General features: G+C 29.2%; 2 protein-coding genes across 3 annotated transcripts; both read left to right on the plus strand.

Moving 5' to 3' along the window:
* The first annotated feature begins 1,005 nt into the window (after positions 1 to 1,005).
* On the plus strand, positions 1,006 to 9,650 carry LOC112770961 ((-)-germacrene D synthase). 2 transcript variants are annotated; one of them, XM_072225693.1, is made up of 8 exons: positions 1,006 to 1,317; positions 6,175 to 6,457; positions 6,687 to 7,059; positions 7,200 to 7,418; positions 7,562 to 7,703; positions 7,810 to 7,877; positions 8,142 to 8,273; positions 9,081 to 9,650. In XM_072225693.1, coding segments are annotated over exons 1-7 (1,218 nt in total). In that variant the 5' UTR covers positions 1,006 to 1,185; the 3' UTR covers positions 8,143 to 8,273; positions 9,081 to 9,650. The 2 variants fall into 2 exon arrangements, with proteins under 2 accessions (XP_072081794.1, XP_025671262.1); XM_025815477.3 differs by having other exon boundaries at positions 1,052 to 1,317; positions 8,167 to 8,273.
* On the plus strand, positions 8,202 to 9,374 carry LOC140181260 (alpha-copaene synthase-like). The gene is made up of 2 exons (XM_072224787.1): positions 8,202 to 8,273; positions 9,081 to 9,374. Exons 1-2 carry the CDS (start codon positions 8,202 to 8,204, stop codon positions 9,372 to 9,374), a joined length of 366 nt encoding a protein of 121 aa, XP_072080888.1.
* Positions 9,651 to 19,611: the final 9,961 nt, after the last annotated feature.

Raw genomic sequence — 19,611 nt, forward strand, 5'->3', positions numbered from 1 at the left:
AAATCACTATTTTCTGTTCTAAATTTATTTTAGAAAAATATCTTTATTATAATTATATTACAATTAAAATTTAAAAAATAATGCATGATTACTAATTTAGAAAAATATCTTTATTATAATTATATAAAATTAATATTTAATATATTATTAACTAATAAAAGTGAAGTGTCAATTTCTCGTGAATTTATTTTTCCTCCAAAATAAAAGCACTATTCTCTCTTCTAAATTTATTTTAGAAAAATATCTTTATTATAATTATATTACAATATTACAATTATATTACAAGTAGCATTTAATGAATAATGCATAATTATAGTAATTTAGAAAAATAAAATAAAGTCCAGTAATTTATCTTTCGACTGCACATGTATGTAGAATAACTTTTAAGAAGGAGTCACGTGTAGTAAATACGATCGATGATTGTAAAACTGTATACTAACATCGATATAATATTATTTCAGGTATATGTTTTGTAGGTATCAAAGAAAAGTGTTGAGTTATTTTTTAGTGGATTTAAATTATTTATTGTTTATTAGAGAATTTTGTGCATTAGAATTCTCTAATAATTTATTATTTATTTTGATATGTTCTTACTTGACAGTAAAATAACATATAAAAATTTGTTGGTGAATCTAAGTATAGTATATATGTTTGATTTATTGAAAAAAGTAAACTACTAAAATTAATTAATAACTATTTTAGAGTTAATACATTTAATACTAGATTATGAAAAAACAAACCATACATAATATGTTACATTTTTATTAATTAAATTATTATAATTTAAATTAATCTTAACAAAAAAATTTAAAATTATAATTTCAATAATCTTATCACATGCATGACACGGGCTATTACACTTGTTATTTTATATAGTGAAGTTGCAGACTTATGAACAAATTAGCAAAAACATATTTGATCAACCTTTGAATGACTTTGACCAATGATTTTTCTTCAAATTTCTATCACTGTAGCTGCAATCTACATCCAAAAAAAAAAAAAATCATTTTGAATTACTTCATATCCCTCCCTATATATAGAGAGAGCTTGAGCCAATAAAGTTGTCCATTCTCATTTCTCAATTCTCACCGATAAAACACCCTTGGGTCCTTTCCATCGTTTGTATTAGAAATTAATTAGAGTTTTGGATCCATTTCCAAATCACAAAACTAGTGAGTGACAATCATGTCTCTTGCTGCTGCTACAAATGATGATCAACATTTATCATATGATATAACACGACCTTGTGCAAATTTTCGACCCAGCATTTGGGGCGATTTGTTCCTTCAATATCACAATTCACATCCATTATTATTGGTATGCCATCTAATCATTTTATTATTTGTTTATATGACACTAACTTACCTTAATAATTACTATCTTTTAGGGAGTTTAGTGTTATTGATAAATTTATATTTTTATGTTTTGATTTAGTTTTTGTGTGTGGCAACTGGAAGTTTAGCAGATCTCTTGTAAAGTTAGGTGTTATTGTTTTTGATGGCTCAATTTATTTTGTTTCGTTGAATTCTTAAACTTTGCTCTTTCTTTGTACCCGTGGTTGAGTATATCACCTAAAAATAAATAAAAAAGTTTTTTTTTTTAACTGTGTTTTGAGTGTATTATATATTGTTACTTAAGTTAAACATTTTTGATGAGTTATTACTTAAAAATAATAAGAACAAAAAAACTAGTTCAATGTTTACATATCTTTATAAAACGGAGGAGAACAGATTTATGTTTCACCAAGACATCCCAACAATAAATCTTTGATTCTGATGACCAAACATAATAAATCTTTCACCAATTTGTAGTTTTATAAAAAAAATATGTGTTAATAAAAATGATTAAAAAATAAGTAAAGTATTGTTTTTATCCTTAACGTTTGGGGTAAGTCTTAAAGTTGTCTCTAACGTTTAAATCGTCCTATTTAAGTCCCTAACATTTTAAAATTGGCTCAATGTTATCCTGCCATTAGGGATCTATTAACAAAATTGACGGCAAGACAAAATTGAGACGATTTTGAAACGTTAAGGACTTAAATAGGACGAAAATGTTGGGGACAAAAACGATACATAGAAATAAATTTTAATTTTATCCTTCAATAATATCATCTTTTAACAGATTCCTAACAGTAGGACAACATTGAGCCCATTTTAAAACGTTAGGGACTTAAATAAGACGATTTAAACGTTAAAGACAATTTTAAAACTTACCCCAAATGTTAGGGATAAAAACAATACTTTACTTATTTTTTAATCATTTTTATTAATACATATTTTTTTATAGAACCTTATTTTTTATTTGATTTTATATTTTTTTACTATGTTTTTTAAATTAATATATATTTTATTTACTATTGTTAATTTTTATAATATAAATTTCATTAGAAAGATATAACTAAATACAAGAAGAGTATTAAAGAAGAATATTAAAAAGTTATAACCAAAAGAATATTAAATTTTAACACACAAATTTAAATTTTTTTAAAAAGAAATTATAATCAAAGAATGTTAAAATAATATAATTTTGAATGATATAAATTTGTCTTTTTTTTAATAGTTTTTGTCTAAACATAATTTTGAATAATATAATCCAAACGACATTTATTTTATTATAATCCATTTTGATACAAAATTACAAAATATAAATCATGTTAACACCAACTCACTTTTTATCAAAATTAAGTTTGTAAAATCAATTTTATAAAAAGTGACGCTTATAAACTTTAATCCAAATACATACTAAATTTAGTATTGCAACATGTTAAACAAGCCATAAGCTTTCATTAATTACACTTATTATTAGTTTATTAATAATTATTTTATTTGATAATCACTTTAATTAATTAAATAACTTTATTGGTTTGAAAAAAAATTCAAAATTACAAATTGGGATTTATTTGAATATTATTCTTTTAATTCGTAAAAAAAGTTTATCATAGTTTAATTAGTGGTTTGATTTAATTAACTAATTTATAAGGTTACAAAAATGGTAAATTCTAATATGACTATATTATGATGGTTATAGTAATTATGCAAGTTTTATTAAAATTAAAGTCATATTTTTTTATATTTTGGTATTTTTTTAAATAATACATTTTAAAAAACGTTATTTAACAATAAAAAAACATTACCTTACTTTTAGTCACACTTTTTAAAACACTGTAATTATAGTAATTACCGTAACATAATTATATCACAATGATTCTAAAAAAATAGTTAACATTAATTAAGATAACATAATTGAATTTCTCTAATTAAAATTAAACAACTCATAAAAAATATTCAATTCTCTAATAATTGAGGGTTGGTTAAAATTCACTTAATAAGACAAAATAAAAAAGAATCTTGTTTGGTACATAGTTGTCCACTTGGCCTCACATTTTTTACATTTGAAAATGGGCATCCAGTTAGGGGGCATTAACTCATCTGCCTTTGCATGAGTGAACCATATTGAGGATGGATCCTCTCAATTGTTAAAAAAAAATTGACAATGTAAAGTGTGATTTTTAACTCTTCATTGTTCTCTCTCTCATATTTATTGTTGGTCTCACTTATAAAATTAATGATAAGAGATCACACTTTACTCCTTCAATTGTAAAAAAAATGAGACCCTCTCTAAATTTTGCTCCTAGCATTTGGCATGACACTTTCCTGAAATATGTTGATTCCAAAATTTTTGTATGTTATTTAATTTTGTATATGCATATCCATATATGGTAAACAATGAGTATTGTTATATCTATATTATCGTGGTATATCTTTTTGAATTTTTGCACATATTCAAAATATGGATTAGTAGATCTGATACTTCTATGCAAGAGATTCAAAATAATGCTCCGGTAAGTGTAGTAGTAGTAGCAGTGTGTAAACTGTAAAGTGAATAAATGATTAGTTTTAAGTTTAACAAGAATAATAGTTATATGAGATCTCTAGTTATATAGAAGTTATTTAGGGTTGTTCATCGATCGGATCGTATCAGTAGATCTACGATAAATATCTATATCCGATCTGAAAATTGCGGATATGATCTGATCCACAGATTGATCAGATCGGATAGGATCCGATCTGCACCCTTTATGGATCGGATCGCAGATATCTATTCTACATTCACATATCCGATCCGCGGATAGATCCGCACAATAATAATTAAAAAAATATATATGTTTAGTATTATATTTACTTGTTTGTATGTTTTAGTTAGTAATTATTATTTATATATTGTATTATTTTATTTTTGTTATTTAAGAAAAGTTTGAGTACAAATATTTTAAGAATAAATAAGTTTAAAAGTGTGAAAGAAATATTTTTATTGAATTTTTTATATAAAAATATGATTAAAAAAAGAAGGTTCAATTATGCGGATATATCCGATATCCGATCCGATACTAAAAAACGCGGATATTTTATCTGATCCGATCCGATGAAAATTGTGCGGATCAGATCAAATTTTTGACCATATCTGATCCAATCCAATCCGCGTACACACCCCTAAAGTTATCTATAATTCTATATGGTAAAAAAAAAATCGAGTAGGCATGTGTGATATAGTCCAATAACAATTACAAAGTTTAATCAAGTTGACTAAACCCGATAAAAGTCATTCATATAAGGTGTACATAAATCACACGCTTCTTTTTCTTAGCATGTTTTTTCTTTATCGTCGTTCTTCTATTCTGCTATTATTGTTGTGTTTTTTCCCCCTCTTTTTCTTCATCTTTTTAGTGTTATTGCAATATTTTATATTTTTTTCTAATTTTTTTCTTATTTTTATTTTTTTTTAAAATAATGAAAATAAAAAAATTATGAGAAGATAAAACAAGAAAGAGAAGATGAAGAAAAAAACAAGATAATAACGATGATAAAAAAGAAAAAGAGAAGAATTTTAAATTATACATAATTTATCAAAAAAATAACATTAAAACTTTTTAAACATTACATGAGAAATTTCTAAATTTTGACACCGAAATTTTTTAATAATAATACAAATTTTTTTTAACTAATTAAAAGTTATCAAAACAAAAATAATATTAAAATATTTCAACTGTCACACTAAAAATTTTTTCAACATATTTTCTTTTTTTTTCTTTCTCTTAACATGTTTTTCATTTTTTTTCGTATTTTGTTATCGATATAAAAAATTTTCTGTATTTTTTTATTTTTTTACTTCAAAAATAGAAGATTTTATCTAAACAAACTTATTTAAAAGTTAAATTATATACTCTTAACTTTCAAACAACAAATTTTCTTATAACATGGTGTGGACCACCGTTTGCATTGAAAATTAATTAGAGTTTTGGATCCGTTTCCAAATCACAAAACTAGTGAGTGACAATCATGTCTCTTGCTGCTACTACAAATGATGATCAATATTTATCATCTGATATAACACGACCTTGTACGAATTTTCAACCCAGCATTTGGGACGGTTTGTTCTTTCAATATGACAATTCACATCCATTATTGGTATGTCGTCTTTTTTTTTTTTCTTATTAGTTGTCTTTTTTGTCACAGTTGTTTTCTCGTGTAAAGTTGTTAGTTAAAAATTATTAAAAAATTTGACGTATTTATTTAAATTATTATTTAACGACTTTTAATTAACTATCAACTTTATATAAAAATAATTGTACGTAAATTTTTACTATAAATTAAATTCAGATGGTACTTTTGTAAAATTTTGCAATGATCAAATATCTAAAGGCAATATTTTTAGAAAAATGTTTGGGAGCTATAAAGGGTCATAATTTATCTTTTTGGTTTCACTTAATGCTTTTATTTTTTTATTTTATATTTTTTAATTATTATTAAAATAAATGAGTGATTTTAAATAAAATAAATATATAATTATAGATGTTACGGATATAAAATTATGAATATTAAGTTAAATACAATAACTTTGTGTTATTATTTCTCGAGCATACTCTTTTAGAGGAGTTTAATATTATATTCATAGGAATGATCGATTAATTTATGTTTTTACAAATTGATTTTTTAAACTGAGTTTTGAGTGTGTTATTAGTTACTCAAATTAAACACTTAACGTTTATATATATTTATAAAGCAGATTTATGTTTCACCAAGACATCCGAACAATAAATTTTTTATTCTAATTTATGTATGCAATTTGTAGTTTTAGTTTTACTTTGAAATACTTGTAATAGTTTTAGCCAAACAGGAAGTACCAGATGACAATACGGAGCAACAAGCTCAAAAGCTCAGAGAGGAAGTGAGGGTGCAGCTCTCTTCAGATAATGATATTTTACAAAAATTAAATATCATTGATTCAATTCAACGTTTAGATATATCTTATCATTTTGAACATGAAATTGAGAAAGCAATCAATCAAATCTACATTAACTTTACCAACAATAAGTTTATTATCCCAAAAGAAGGTGGAATTCACTTTCACGCATTACTCTTTCGTTTGCTCAGACAAAAAGGATATCAAATTTCATCAGGTATGTAATATTATAATCATATAGTGCTTTAATTTATTAGCAAACTTAGTAATTACTTTTAATTTGGTATTCACTCCTTATGTCCTTACTTTGATTTAAATGTATAAATTTGATTAGATAATATATAATAATAAACAAATTTTTTTAGTGTTAATTTATCAAACTAAACTAAGTATTTATGGAAGTCACATGTTAGAGATTCATGATAGTTAATATGTGTGAATAACAGATATATTTAACAAATTCAAGAACAGTGAAGGAAGGTTCAGAGAAATAATTTCTCAAGATGTTAAAGGAATATGGAGTTTGTATGAGGCTGCACAATTGAGTGTTCATGGAGAAGCTATATTAGAGGAAGCACATGATTTCACATACACTAAACTAAAGTCCTTCACCAATCAATTGAGTGAATCTGTTGCCGGGCAAATCGACCAGAGCTTAAAACAACCTCTTCACAAGGCAGTTCCAAGGATAGGGACAAGGTCATATATGTCTTTTTATGAAGAAGATCCTTCTCATAACAAATTTCTTTTAACTTTTGCAAAATTAGATTTCAACATGCTACAGAAATTGCATCAAACTGAAGTTGGTAATATCACCAAGTAAGTCCAATAACACTAACCAAAACACTTTACTGCTTACTATAATCCTATTAAATTTGGAAAATTTAATATGATTCTAGCATTAATTAGGCATATGAAAATATTTTAATATTTCGAGCTATTTTAAAATATTCTTGCAGGTGGTGGAAAAACGGTGAGTTTTCGATAAAGATCCCTTATGCAAGAGAAAGAGTGGTTGAAGCATATTTTTGGCCATTAGCCATATCCTGTGATCCAAAATATAGCACTGCAAGAATGTTGATGACCAAATTGGTTGTATGCATCTCTTTTCTTGATGATACTTATGATGCCTATGGCACACTCCAAGAACTTGAGCTCTTCACACAGGCAATCCAAAGGTTGATTTATTACATCTAAATATAATCTACATAATTAATTTATTGTAGCAATTCCTATATATTATTCAAACTCATGTATGTGTAGTTCGTTTACTATGCAATTTTTATCTATATAATTTTCCTTCTTTTTTATTTTTCCTCAGGTGGGATATTAGTCTCATTAAATCTCTTCCGGAATGCATGAAAGCCGTATTTAATACAATTTTAGAAATGTGGGATGAAATTGAGTCAATGACTTCAAAAGATGAAATTTCAGGTTTGGTGTTGCAACATATTAAACAAGAGGTAGCCCTCTAATTCCTTAATATTTTTTTTTTTAAAAAATATATTATGATTAATAACCTTAAAATAGTCAAATAATAATTATTTGGTTTATACATTCTACTTGCAGTTTTTTAACTTGGCACAATCCTACTTGGTTGAAGCAAAATGGTGTCATAGGGGCTATATTCCAACATGGTGGGTACTCCCATGAAGATATTATAATTGTCTTCATGTGATGATTTTTCTTTTTGACCCTTAGATGATGGAGTGTAGGGTTAGATTTTGATATGTTATAAAAGTGTTGTTTTTATTTGAAGTGTGGCCAAATCAATAAATCACACTTTTATACAAAGCATCTTCATAAAAAGATGTTTTTTGCATCTTCATTTGAGTAGCTCCCTTCCAACATATGATGAGTATAAGGTTAATGGAGCTATATCTTCTACATTGCCACTTCAGATCATAGCTTTTCTTGGTTTGGCAGGATTTGCAACAAAAGAAGTGTTTGATTGGATAATAATGAGTGATCCAAAAATTGTAAAAGCTGTGTCACTTATTGGCAGACTCATGGATGATATGGCCTCACATAAGGTATTTAATTTGTTTATTTTGACATAAATATATGCTTAATTGATACTGGAAATGTCTGAATTTTTTTTTTTTTATCAAAATTAACTTGCATGAACTTCAAACTTTTTTAGTTACTTTATAAATTGTAATTAACTGCTAAATGGATGTCTTCATATATATAGGTAGCGATTTTATTCCAACTATTTCTTTTTTTTTTTTTGTTTATTTAGTGATGATAATATTGGGAAGACATTAAAATTGAACTTAATTTTACTCCTTTCTCCTTCTAAATAATTCCTATAATTTATTTAAAAATTTAACTAGTTTATGACTTTTAAGGTTTTAACAAATGACCAAGTAGATAATTCCCATTGATATTTGACATAATCGTAATAATTATTGAAAAATATTATTTGTTTAATTTATTTTCTTGTATTAGTAATAACATGGATTATTATCATTATCTGTGTATATATATAGAATTAATCAACAATGAGTTATAACTCAAATGACATAGTCTCCCCATACTCAATTAAGAGGTTGCGGGTTCGAGTCTCCTATCTTTGATAAATATATATATATATATATATATAGAGAATTAATCAAGTCAAATTTATTCTGAAATATATATGTAAAATATCTTCAGGTAATATTAGGACTAGTAAGTTCCAAAAAAAAAAATCAAAATCATTTATATTAATTAAAATTAAAGCACTAATGGCAAGGAAATAACTTTTGAAGATGTACATATATAACTATGGAAGGGTAAAAGTTATTTCTACTCTTTTCACCTTGTCTAATGATGTTTTGGATTTGGTTTATTTATAGTTTGAGCAGCAAAGAGAACATGTTGCTTCTGCAATTGAATGCTGCATGAAACAATACGATCTTTCTCAAGAAGAGGCCAACAAACTCATTCTAAAGGAGATCAGAGATTATTGGAAGGATATAAACGAAGAATGTCTTAAATCAAATAATATCCCAAGACCCGTGCTTGATTCTGTTCTTAATTTTGCTCGTATAACTGAGTTTACATACTCAAACTTTGAGGATAAATACACAAACATTGAACTGCTAAGAGAATATGTTGTTGCACTACTTTTGGATCCAATTGTCTTCTAATAACAATTATATTGTATTAAAAAAATATGGAATTATGGGTAGAGTTGCTGTGCAACTATATATAGATATCCTAAGTTGATGTATTATGCTTGATAAGTATCATTTGCTCTATGGTTTTATCCCTTATGGCAATATCGAATGGGATTTAATTATGGATCCTCTGATAATTTATTATTTCTTCCCACTTTAATTTGGGTCAAGCTTGTAATAAATGATCTAAAATTAGAAATTGTGAAAGTCAGATGGTCCTTTGATGACTCTTTTTTATACGAAAAAGTTTACTAACCAAAAAATTTCAGCCATAATTAGTCAAAACTTTTTATAATATACTTCATTTACATCATTTAATAACAGTTTTATTTTTTAACCCACTCTCTTATCATTCTAGTTATCATTTCACTTATCATATTCTTATCAACTCCACTTATTAATAATAATTATAATATTATATCCCTTACTATTAGGCATTCTTGTAATTAATACTTAATATTCTCTTTTATAATTTAATTTTTATATTTAAGAATAAAATAAAATGATTATATGACATTAATTGTCCTAAGACACACGTAATAGCATATATAGTTTTTCTAGTATATTCATATAAAGATTAATAATAATAATTAATAACGGTTATGATTTATCATTGTAATTGATTCTTGCTTTATTCTTTCGCCTAATAGAAATACGATAATATCACATAAATTCAATAATTGTAATTGATTATTATCATACACGCTTTTTTATTTTATTATTATTATCATTATCGTTTTTTATTGTAATTAATTTTCTATTTTTGTTAAGTCATTTATCATCATTCAATAGAGAGATACAAAATCTGCTACCCTAATATGATTTTGTTTCCGTTAATTCAATTATTTTCATTCAAAATTCACAATTCTAATACTATTGCAAGCACAATTAGAATATGTCAAGGAATTTTATAAGAAATCATCTTTATCATTACAAATAGTATGGCATTTGAATTCGACCTTAATACGGTACCTATGGTAGAAAGTGTTGAAGAATTTGAACAACAGATGGACTCACCCAACAAGGTTATTGCCAGTCAATCAATTTTCGAAAATATGAAAAATTACACTAGTTTTGATGAGGTATGATAATAAACTGTTTTATTTTTTGTATGTGTTTTTATGTGCATTTATAATTATATTATACTAACTAAGTTCATACACATAACATTCATAGGTTTATATACATAACATCCATAATTACATACAACTAACATTAGATATTAGATATTACATCCATACACATATCATTTTCTAGTTATTGCATAAGTAATTATAAAATTAACACAGATGTTTTTAAATTTTATCATAATTGAATTTAAAAAAACATATCATTCTTAAATTAATTTATTCAATTGATAAATTTACTCATAACATTCATAGATTCATACACATAACATCCATTATTTCATGTTAATAACATCCATAATTTGTACTCATAATATTCATAATTTCATACCTATATGATGTCTATAATTAATAAATTTTTATAATTAATATTATCAAATTTTAAACTATACGTCTTATTATATTTTCCAAATTATCTCATATGTGCACTAATAGATCATAATTTTAATTATTTTAATATTTTTATTTAATATTCATATGTATGCTTATTTATTGATTTTAATATAACGAGTTAATAATTATTTTTAAAAATTTATTTTTTAATTTTTGTTTATATTTTATGTTTTATTTTTTAATAGTCTATATATAAAATATAAGTTGTATAGTAGAAGTTGTTAAAAAATTTTTAATTTAATTTTCATAATTTTTTGCAGAGAATTATTGTATTTTAATGGATAATAATATGATTGAGAGATGTTAGGGATTTGATTTAGAAAAAACTTAAATTGATTTTTGAAAGAACATTAATGACTCCAAACATACAGCAAAATAATAAGTGATAAAGAAAATAAATGATAAAAAGGTGTATGTCACTTGCTTATCAAAAGAATAACATTTTTTATATAACATTTCTGTATTGTAATTATTTTTTAGTTACCTAACATTACCCTTTTTATATATGTTACTCGTGCTTTCACAGCAACACTTATTGTTATGAATATTTCAATATCTCACCTATTAGTAAGGTTTTAGAAATCGAACTGATTACATTACAAATATTCTTTTATGTATCTGAATTTTTGTGTTGATCTCTTGTCAATTTCTTCTTTTTTAAGGAACACACTAATCACAATCACTATTGGATATAATTTCTTTAATATTCAGGATCCCATTGAGCTATATATATACTTCTTGAAAGCTAAGCCACCTTCCAAGATTAATTCATCGCTGCTTAAACTTTTTACAATAGTGCAGTACAGCGCTGCAACAATGCTATTTATTATATGTTAAATTATAATAGGAACAGGTCCAGGCCAAAAAATTTGACCAAGGTAATTGACTCCATTTCTCTTGATGTATGTATCAGCTTCCAATCCTCTGACAAAAATTAGTTACCAGGATCCAAGGTAGACACATATTTTTGGTCATTTTGGTGAAGGGTATTGTTTATAGCTGACTCAATAAATAAAGTCAGACTCAATCAGATAAAAAACCTACCAAAATAGGTGGTCTTCATTAGGGGTGGCAATGGGTAGGGTAGGATAGGGTTTGGATCCAACCCTAACCCTAGCCGTGGGTTGAGAATATCCCAACCCTAATCCTACCCACTCTTAATCCGCGGGTACCCGACCCTACCTGCGGGTTACAAAAAATATATAACATTATTATATAACTTGATGATAATTTAAAATAGAACTAATTTTTATGTAAAAAAAATATTAAATTATCAATTAATAATTTTCTTTTAATGGTTAAGGATCTTTTGCATTTAGTGAGAGGTCTTTGATTCAACATCCATTTAAAACATATTTTTATATAAGTATATAACATAAACATATATAGAGTGCGGGTTGGTCGGGTAGGGTTGAGGCTCAACCCGCACCCTACCCGACCCGCTGCGGATCGGGTTGGCAACCCTACCCGATCGGGTGGGGTCGGGTTGAGTATCCGCGGGTAGGGTACATATTGCCACCCCTAGTCTTCACAACATGCCCGACTTTTTTAAAGAGGTCAGACGCTGATAAGGAAGCTTAGTTCTACCTGCTCGAAAATTAATAACTGTCTCCCCAAATTTCGCCTACAATTTCTATCTCTCCTAAAAGATAGATCTCAACAATTTTTAAGATAAAGGGAATGGTCTTCCACCAATAAAGGTGAAACTATTCCAACAAAGGTGGTTAACACTCTACTATAAATATACTGACACCTTTCAGTTATACTCACGTTCTAATCTACTAAAAACCTGTCTAAATCCCTTACTAATTTAAGCATCGGAGTCTCTTGCAGGTATTACCCCTCACCTCCTCACGAGGAACTCGGACGGCGGCACCTCGACACCAACAAGTCGGACGCTGCCACACAAAGGGACCTGGACCTCACGTTCAGGCCTAAATTAACGTTTCAGGTAACTCTTCGAACATTGACGCCATTGCCACAGACTTAGAATTCACCCTCTGATAATGACAGACCACCAGTATAAAAACGGCCACACGACGTCTGAATCAGAACCTGAGCACCAGCCAGAAGATAACGCCATTGTACTTCCTCCACCACCACACACGCAGGGGCCTCACGAGGGGGAACGTCAGGAAATCTCCACCCCAAGCATATTCATTCAGAAATCCACCATCCTGAAGATGATGGATCCCCTCATACAACAGAGATAATGGACATAGTCCATGGCCAACGAGAACGACTAGAACAAGAAAAAAAGCCTTCTTCTCCTTTTTTTGTTCTTCTTGTTTCACCTTCTTAACAAGAATTTGTGTCACGGTTTCACATTCTCATAATTTTACCTTCTTAATAAGAACTTGTGTCACGGTTAAAAAGTCTACTTCTTTTTTTTTTTATTTCACATTCTCTAATTCTTGTCTCACTTTATTAACAAAAACTTATGTCACATTAATTTTTTTTCTTCTTCTTCTTTTATATTCTCTGATTCTTGTTTCACCTTCAAGAATTTGTGTCACAATTAAAAAATTTCGATACTATTTTTTTTTACTAAATTCTGCGCAATTAAAACTCCATCATCCTCTTCTTCTTTATCATCATATTTTCCCTTTTTGCCCCCTAACATTTTCCTCGTGAGATATAGCGCACCTTAATCACCTTTAAACCTCAACCAGGCCCATCCATCATGAAAAATATACAAATTAATTTCTGTTACCGGTTGGCAAACAATTGTCAGTCTGACGTGTCAGGTTGAATCTGATGTGTCAATTGACAGTGTCAAGTATCCATTTCAAATGGTTGCAGGAATTAAAAACCCCTCACTTTCTCATTCCCTTTCTCTTTTTCCTCATCTCAGACCCATTATCATTACTATATACCTCTACAACCTTAAAATTCTTCTTACTTTAACCTTGACAATATCATAAAGCTACTAATTCATAAATCATTAACAATTTAGCACACATTACACTCTTATATTATCTATCTTAGGGCTGAAGGATTGATCCAAGAAACCATATATATGTATAAGATCATTCTCATGCTTCAAACAATACATTTTTACTTTTAGTTTTTTTTTAATTGATCTATCTACAAATATCAGTTTATTCTTTGATGTAAGTACTCTCTACATAGCTCTCTCCTAAATATAGTAATTATTTCCTACTAACGTAATCGAAAATAAAGATGAATTTGAATTTTCTTCAAGATGCAAAAAATAGAGACTCACCGGATCTAGTGCAGGATTTGATTGATTTCTTATTGGATTTGATTGCATAAGATTGATCTAGTTCACCAAACGTGCAAGAACCTAAATGTCTATCAAAGAGATTGGTGTATTATTATCTGAAGCTATTTCTATAATTCTTCAATTTCTTGCTCTGAATCCATTTTTTAAGAAAATTCCAAGAACTAAATTAAACCAAATCAATGAACTTGTAGGTTGTAACACTCTCATTACCAGAATGTTACGCTTTCGACTGCGCTACTCTGATAGCAAGAAGTATTATGACTACTTTATATACTTAATATTAAAATAGGAGCCTGTGACTCAACACCGTATCGTTGAGTTCTTTGAAAACCGGAAATAAATATTTTATCTTAAAAAAAACAAGCAGGCATAGATTCATATACAAGACTTCTTACATAATATCTTATAATATAATATATATGAAACATACAACTCCTATCCCTCTTACAAAATTGTAAAAACAAAGATGAAGGAAGAACCTAACCAAATGTAATATAACTCTTCTTAATGCTTTTTCATCCGGTTCCTGAAAAGGTAAAGCTGTAAGGGGGTGAGAACCTAACCACACGGTCTCACCATGGAGTTTTAAAGTTGTCATAAGAAGATACTTAATAAGAAAACTGTTTTCAAGCTCAGTGATTATTATTGCCTTATGAATCTTTTAAAAACCAATAGGAAATCGTTCAAAAACCTTTTCAAAGAAACAATGTTTAATCTGTCAGAAATCCGAAACCTTTCCTTTCTTATAAGAAAATCTCAATCAAAAATCAACCACGCAATCAAACAACACAATCATTAATTCAGCATCAAAGTTTATTCTCAAATGTAGCACGCCAGGACAAACACAGGCAAGACAGACAAGGAAAGTACATGTTTAGGTAGCAGTTACAGCAAGTAGTTCAAGTAGCAGTTAAGAACAGTTTAGCAATTAGGCAAACCAAAACAAGTTCAAATCCAAGCAAAACATACAAATGCATATGATGCATGCCTGTCCTACGGCTAATGAGACTCATCTGTCGGTTATCCAGCCAACCCGACAAGTTGGAATTGAACTTAGACTGTTCCCCGACGTGCATCTCCAAGAGTCTATGCATAGCTTTTTCTTAAATAATCAATATTGCTCAATGGGGGTAACATTTCCGGGAATTTCTATAGTCCCCGGTCACACTTACGTCGTAGGGTCAACAGAGTATCGAGTTTTCAACTTAGTACCCGTGGTGGCAAGCCATGGTACTTTATCCAAGAAACCTCGTATCTTAGATAATTCAAATGCATAAGCCATGTGAATAATTCAAAGTTCATATCTCAACATTCTCAACATTCTCAACATCATAATCATTCATCATAATCCAAATCTCATTTCCAAATTCATTCAAAAAAACCATATTTCAAAGAAAATCCTCATCATCCTTCTTTCTATTCCACCCATTAACAATCCCAATTCAAAACATAATTCTTTCTTTGATAAATAAATCAATCTTAAAACATATAATATTTAAAAACAAATCTTTTTAGTTAATTACTTCAAATAAAACTTCCAAAATCTTATAAAATTTCGGCAGCATCTCCTCTAAAACTCGGACACTGCCACCCTTTTCGGGTTCATCCAAATATTTCTCAAACCTTTTCTCAACCATTTCCAAATCTCAAACATTTTTCAGAATTGAACCAGTTCCAATATCAAATTATTTTCAAATCAAACCAATTCCAACAATAAAACTCTTTTTAAAATCAAATCAGCTCAAATATTAAATCATTTATAAAATCAGACCAACTCAAAATCAAACCGCTCCCAGAATCAAATTAATTTCATCTCTCAAATTATTTTCGAAATTGATTCGTTTATATTACCAAGTAAACTCTAAAACCAAGAAAATCCACCTTTTATAATAATCAAGTAAATAACATTTCAAACCGGTTTTTACCAACAACCATACACCACTCTTACAATCAAGCACCCAATAATCTAATCCAACAAACCATCACATCCACAAGACAAATATAATCACAGAAGTAAATCTTTTTGCGCCAATATCCATTTATCACAACTCTGTAATGTAAAATAGATTTTAAGAAAAACTCCTACCTCAGTTAGCTGAGTCCACGTAACTTATCGTGATAATTCCCTTTTCTTTCAATTCATGGCAACAGTGACAACAATAACCCCCACGGAAACAACAACAGCTCCGACGCCTTTTATAACAACCGTGTCAATATGAATTGCAATGACAGTGACTGAAACAGTTTCAAGAAACCGAAGACAAGGACATATATCAAAAATTGAATCAGAACAATCATATGACAACAATGATTATAAAGGTTCTAGATCAAAAACTCACCGCAGCTATAGAAAAACAGAACGGTGGAGCCGCAAGAAGCAGAAATCAAACCAAGAAATCCGTTTTGGCAGCGGTAGCATTAATCTGAGTGATTAAGGCAGCAGAGATACCAACAATAATCAGAATAGAAGTGGAATAAGTTTCAAGAAAGCAAGAGACAGGGTTACCGGTGAATCTGGCATGATTCGGCAACAGCGTAGGCAAGGCTTCTCTTTGGCAGTGAGACGCGGCGGTGGCAACCCTGGCGACAGCCAGGCGTGGCGATGGCTGAAGCTTCATCGACGGTGACTTAGCAGTGGCCTGAACGGCGACGACTGGGCGACACTGGCTCCGACGATGCGCAGGTCTCCTTCCTCCTCCTCTCTTTAATCACGTTACTTCCTCTCTCCGCAGCGGTGTCATAGCAGCAGTGATGAGCTTTAGTGGCGGTGAATCGCTGGCGACGGAGGTCTGGTAGTGGCGAACGACTTCTGCTCGGTGGGCTCGACGGTGTCTGGTACAGTGGCGGCATCTCCCCTTTCTCCATCGTGGGCTCTCTTGTTCCTCTCTCACTCTCCCTCAGCTGACCCAGTCGACAATGACGGTGACGCAGGTTCAAAACAGCGACGCATCTCCTTCGACACGGCGCGGCGAGCGGCGGCGAGGCAGCAGCGCGATCTTCTCTCTCTTCTCCTTCCTCAGCTCTCCCTCTCTCCCTTCTGTGTGCGACCTGACGGCGCAACGGTAGTGACACCCTCCGGTGCCGTCCTCACTCTTCTTTCCTCTTCTTCCGCAGATCCCTCTCCTCTATTCCCTTTCTGCTTGGCTGGAGTTCATGTGTTAATGTGGGTAGTGTTTCTTTCTTTTTTTTCTTCTTTTGTTTACTGGAGGGGGGGGGGGCGAGGCGGCATAAGGTTTCGTTAGGGATAGGGAAAAAATGTGGTTTAATTAGGGTTAGGGTTTGTGTATGGAATTGGGAATTTTGGGTTTAATTTTAAGTAAGATAATTTTAATAAAATTGGAGCATAGAGTATTAATTTGAAAAACTAATTTAATCTCTAAATTTATTTTAAAATATTATTTGTGGTATAAACATACTAATTGATTCTCAATAAATTACTCTAATTGAAAAATACATGATAATATAATTAATTTTCTTTATCTTTAAACTTAAAGTATTAAATAATATAAATTAAATTATCTAAAATCAAATCATATAAAATTCTTATTATTTCATAACTACCAACTTTATAATTTAAATATAGAAAATAATTCAATAATTATAAAATTAGACAAAATTCTAATTTAAATAGCCAAACCTCATTATTTTCGAATTTCCAGAACTTTAAATCATAAATAGAAAAGTAATCCATAGGTATAGAGTTTGGATAAAAACCTTAATTTATTTCAAATCCAATTAATTACCTTTAATTATTTTTACTAAAAATAATTTCTGAAATTAAAACTATAAATAAATATATAATTTGAGATTAGTTCAAAATAGGACTTTCAAAAGTCTTGGGTCTTACATCCTACCCACCTTATAAAAGTTTTCGTCCTCAAAAATTGATACAAAATAAAAGAGATTTTCATATTAATTCACTCTTGAACTTATTTAAAGAAATGGCAAAAAGTCCTCAATATATATATATATATATATATATATATATATATATATAGTTTCAAATACCAGGGTTTTCATATAGCATAAAGGTATAAAGGATATAAGTGTGATGCGAAACAGAAGTTTCAAGATAGGCTTGATGTACAAGATGATAAATTTCAAACACGTGATGGTAAAGTAAGACGGCAAAAGGTTATAAAATAAGTTGAGGTTAAAACGATGTGCTTAATGTTCGCATACTAATCTCAGACCAACTTCAAAGATACAACTATTCAAACTTCAACATAACTTATCTCCACCATTCTTAACCGTATTTTATTGGGCAACTCATCCGAAGGTTCTCAACTTTGTTAAACACTTTGCAAACCTTACTATTGGTCATAAGCCCCATATCAACAGAACTCTTTTACGTAAAACAAGGTTTCACAACTCTCTATGACATCGTATCTTACGAGTTTCACCTTTTGCATTCACCAAACGTGTCCTAAAGGACTAAGGTGTCGTTTACCTAAATCTAACGGTCGCAAGAAGTATACTCAGAAGGATAATAGACCATAGTAAAGAAAGAAAAGCAACAAAGACTGCGTTCGCGAGAATTTGAAAGAATAAATGCAATTGCAGGTAAACAAGGATCCTCAAGCAATGAAGTTTGTTAGAAAGAATTCAACTGACAACTTTAAGGATAACCCTTGGATCAAAGAAATTCAATAAGATCAATAAGAAGGAAATTAGCGCATTAGTTTGAAACATATCCAAGGTGAGTTGAAGAAGTATGAGATTTCATAGAAAAGGAATGATTAAAGACTATGGTGACGTATTACCATGGAAAAACTTCAAATTATCACGGGGGTTTCATAGTTCATGAAGAAATATGGAATCAATAGCCGTGTTGCAAAGTTTTAACATAGTCAGAAGTGTAAACAGTCAAGATATACGTAAGGTACAAATGGCAAAGCAAGGAAATTTAAATTACATTTCAAGAAAAGAGAAGGAGGAACGACACATCAAATTGAACGGTACAATTTAGAACACATAAGTCAATACAGCATAATAAAAAGGGGCACTTTACATTTTCAAAGATTCATGGGTCAGCATCGTACCCAAAACGATTCCAATGTTATGTCAAGAAGTACAAGATTTCATAAAAAGAAGTATAATGACAAGGATAGATGTTCTTAAAGATTCAAATAGTAGTTTATAAATAAGAGGCGGACATATGGAGAGATTAAAGAACTTCAATGGAGACGATGAGAAGAAAACAGTGCATTCATTAAAATTGAATTCAAGCTGAATCAAGGTACAATATTCACAAAAATGACCAGAGTCAAGGATGTCGTTTGCAAAATCCAAGGGAATGTGTAGGAGCGCAATCAATTGAAAGGTCCACAAAGAATAAATAAACTTAAGAGGAAGATCATCTTACTTAGTAAAAAGAGAAGATGTAAAATAAACAATTGAGGAAACTGAACAAAGTATAGATGTTTGCGTTATCTTGAAA

Source organism: Arachis hypogaea, chromosome 18 (genome assembly GCF_003086295.3).
Source record: "Arachis hypogaea cultivar Tifrunner chromosome 18, arahy.Tifrunner.gnm2.J5K5, whole genome shotgun sequence".
Lineage (NCBI taxonomy): Eukaryota > Viridiplantae > Streptophyta > Magnoliopsida > Fabales > Fabaceae > Arachis > Arachis hypogaea.

Excerpts from the sequence above, each read along its gene's own strand:
- LOC112770961 (XM_025815477.3), top strand. The coding sequence starts at position 1,186 with ATGTCTCTTGCTGCTGCTACAAATGATGATCAACATTTATCATATGAT. Across the intron at positions 6,458-6,686 it reads AGGATATCAAATTTCATCAG|ATATATTTAACAAATTCAAG; the intron begins GTATGTAATATT and ends TGTGAATAACAG. Across the intron at positions 7,878-8,166 it reads AGGGGCTATATTCCAACATG|GATTTGCAACAAAAGAAGTG; the intron begins GTGGGTACTCCC and ends TTGGTTTGGCAG.
- LOC140181260 (XM_072224787.1), top strand. The coding sequence starts at position 8,202 with ATGAGTGATCCAAAAATTGTAAAAGCTGTGTCACTTATTGGCAGACTC. Across the intron at positions 8,274-9,080 it reads ATGATATGGCCTCACATAAG|TTTGAGCAGCAAAGAGAACA; the intron begins GTATTTAATTTG and ends GTTTATTTATAG.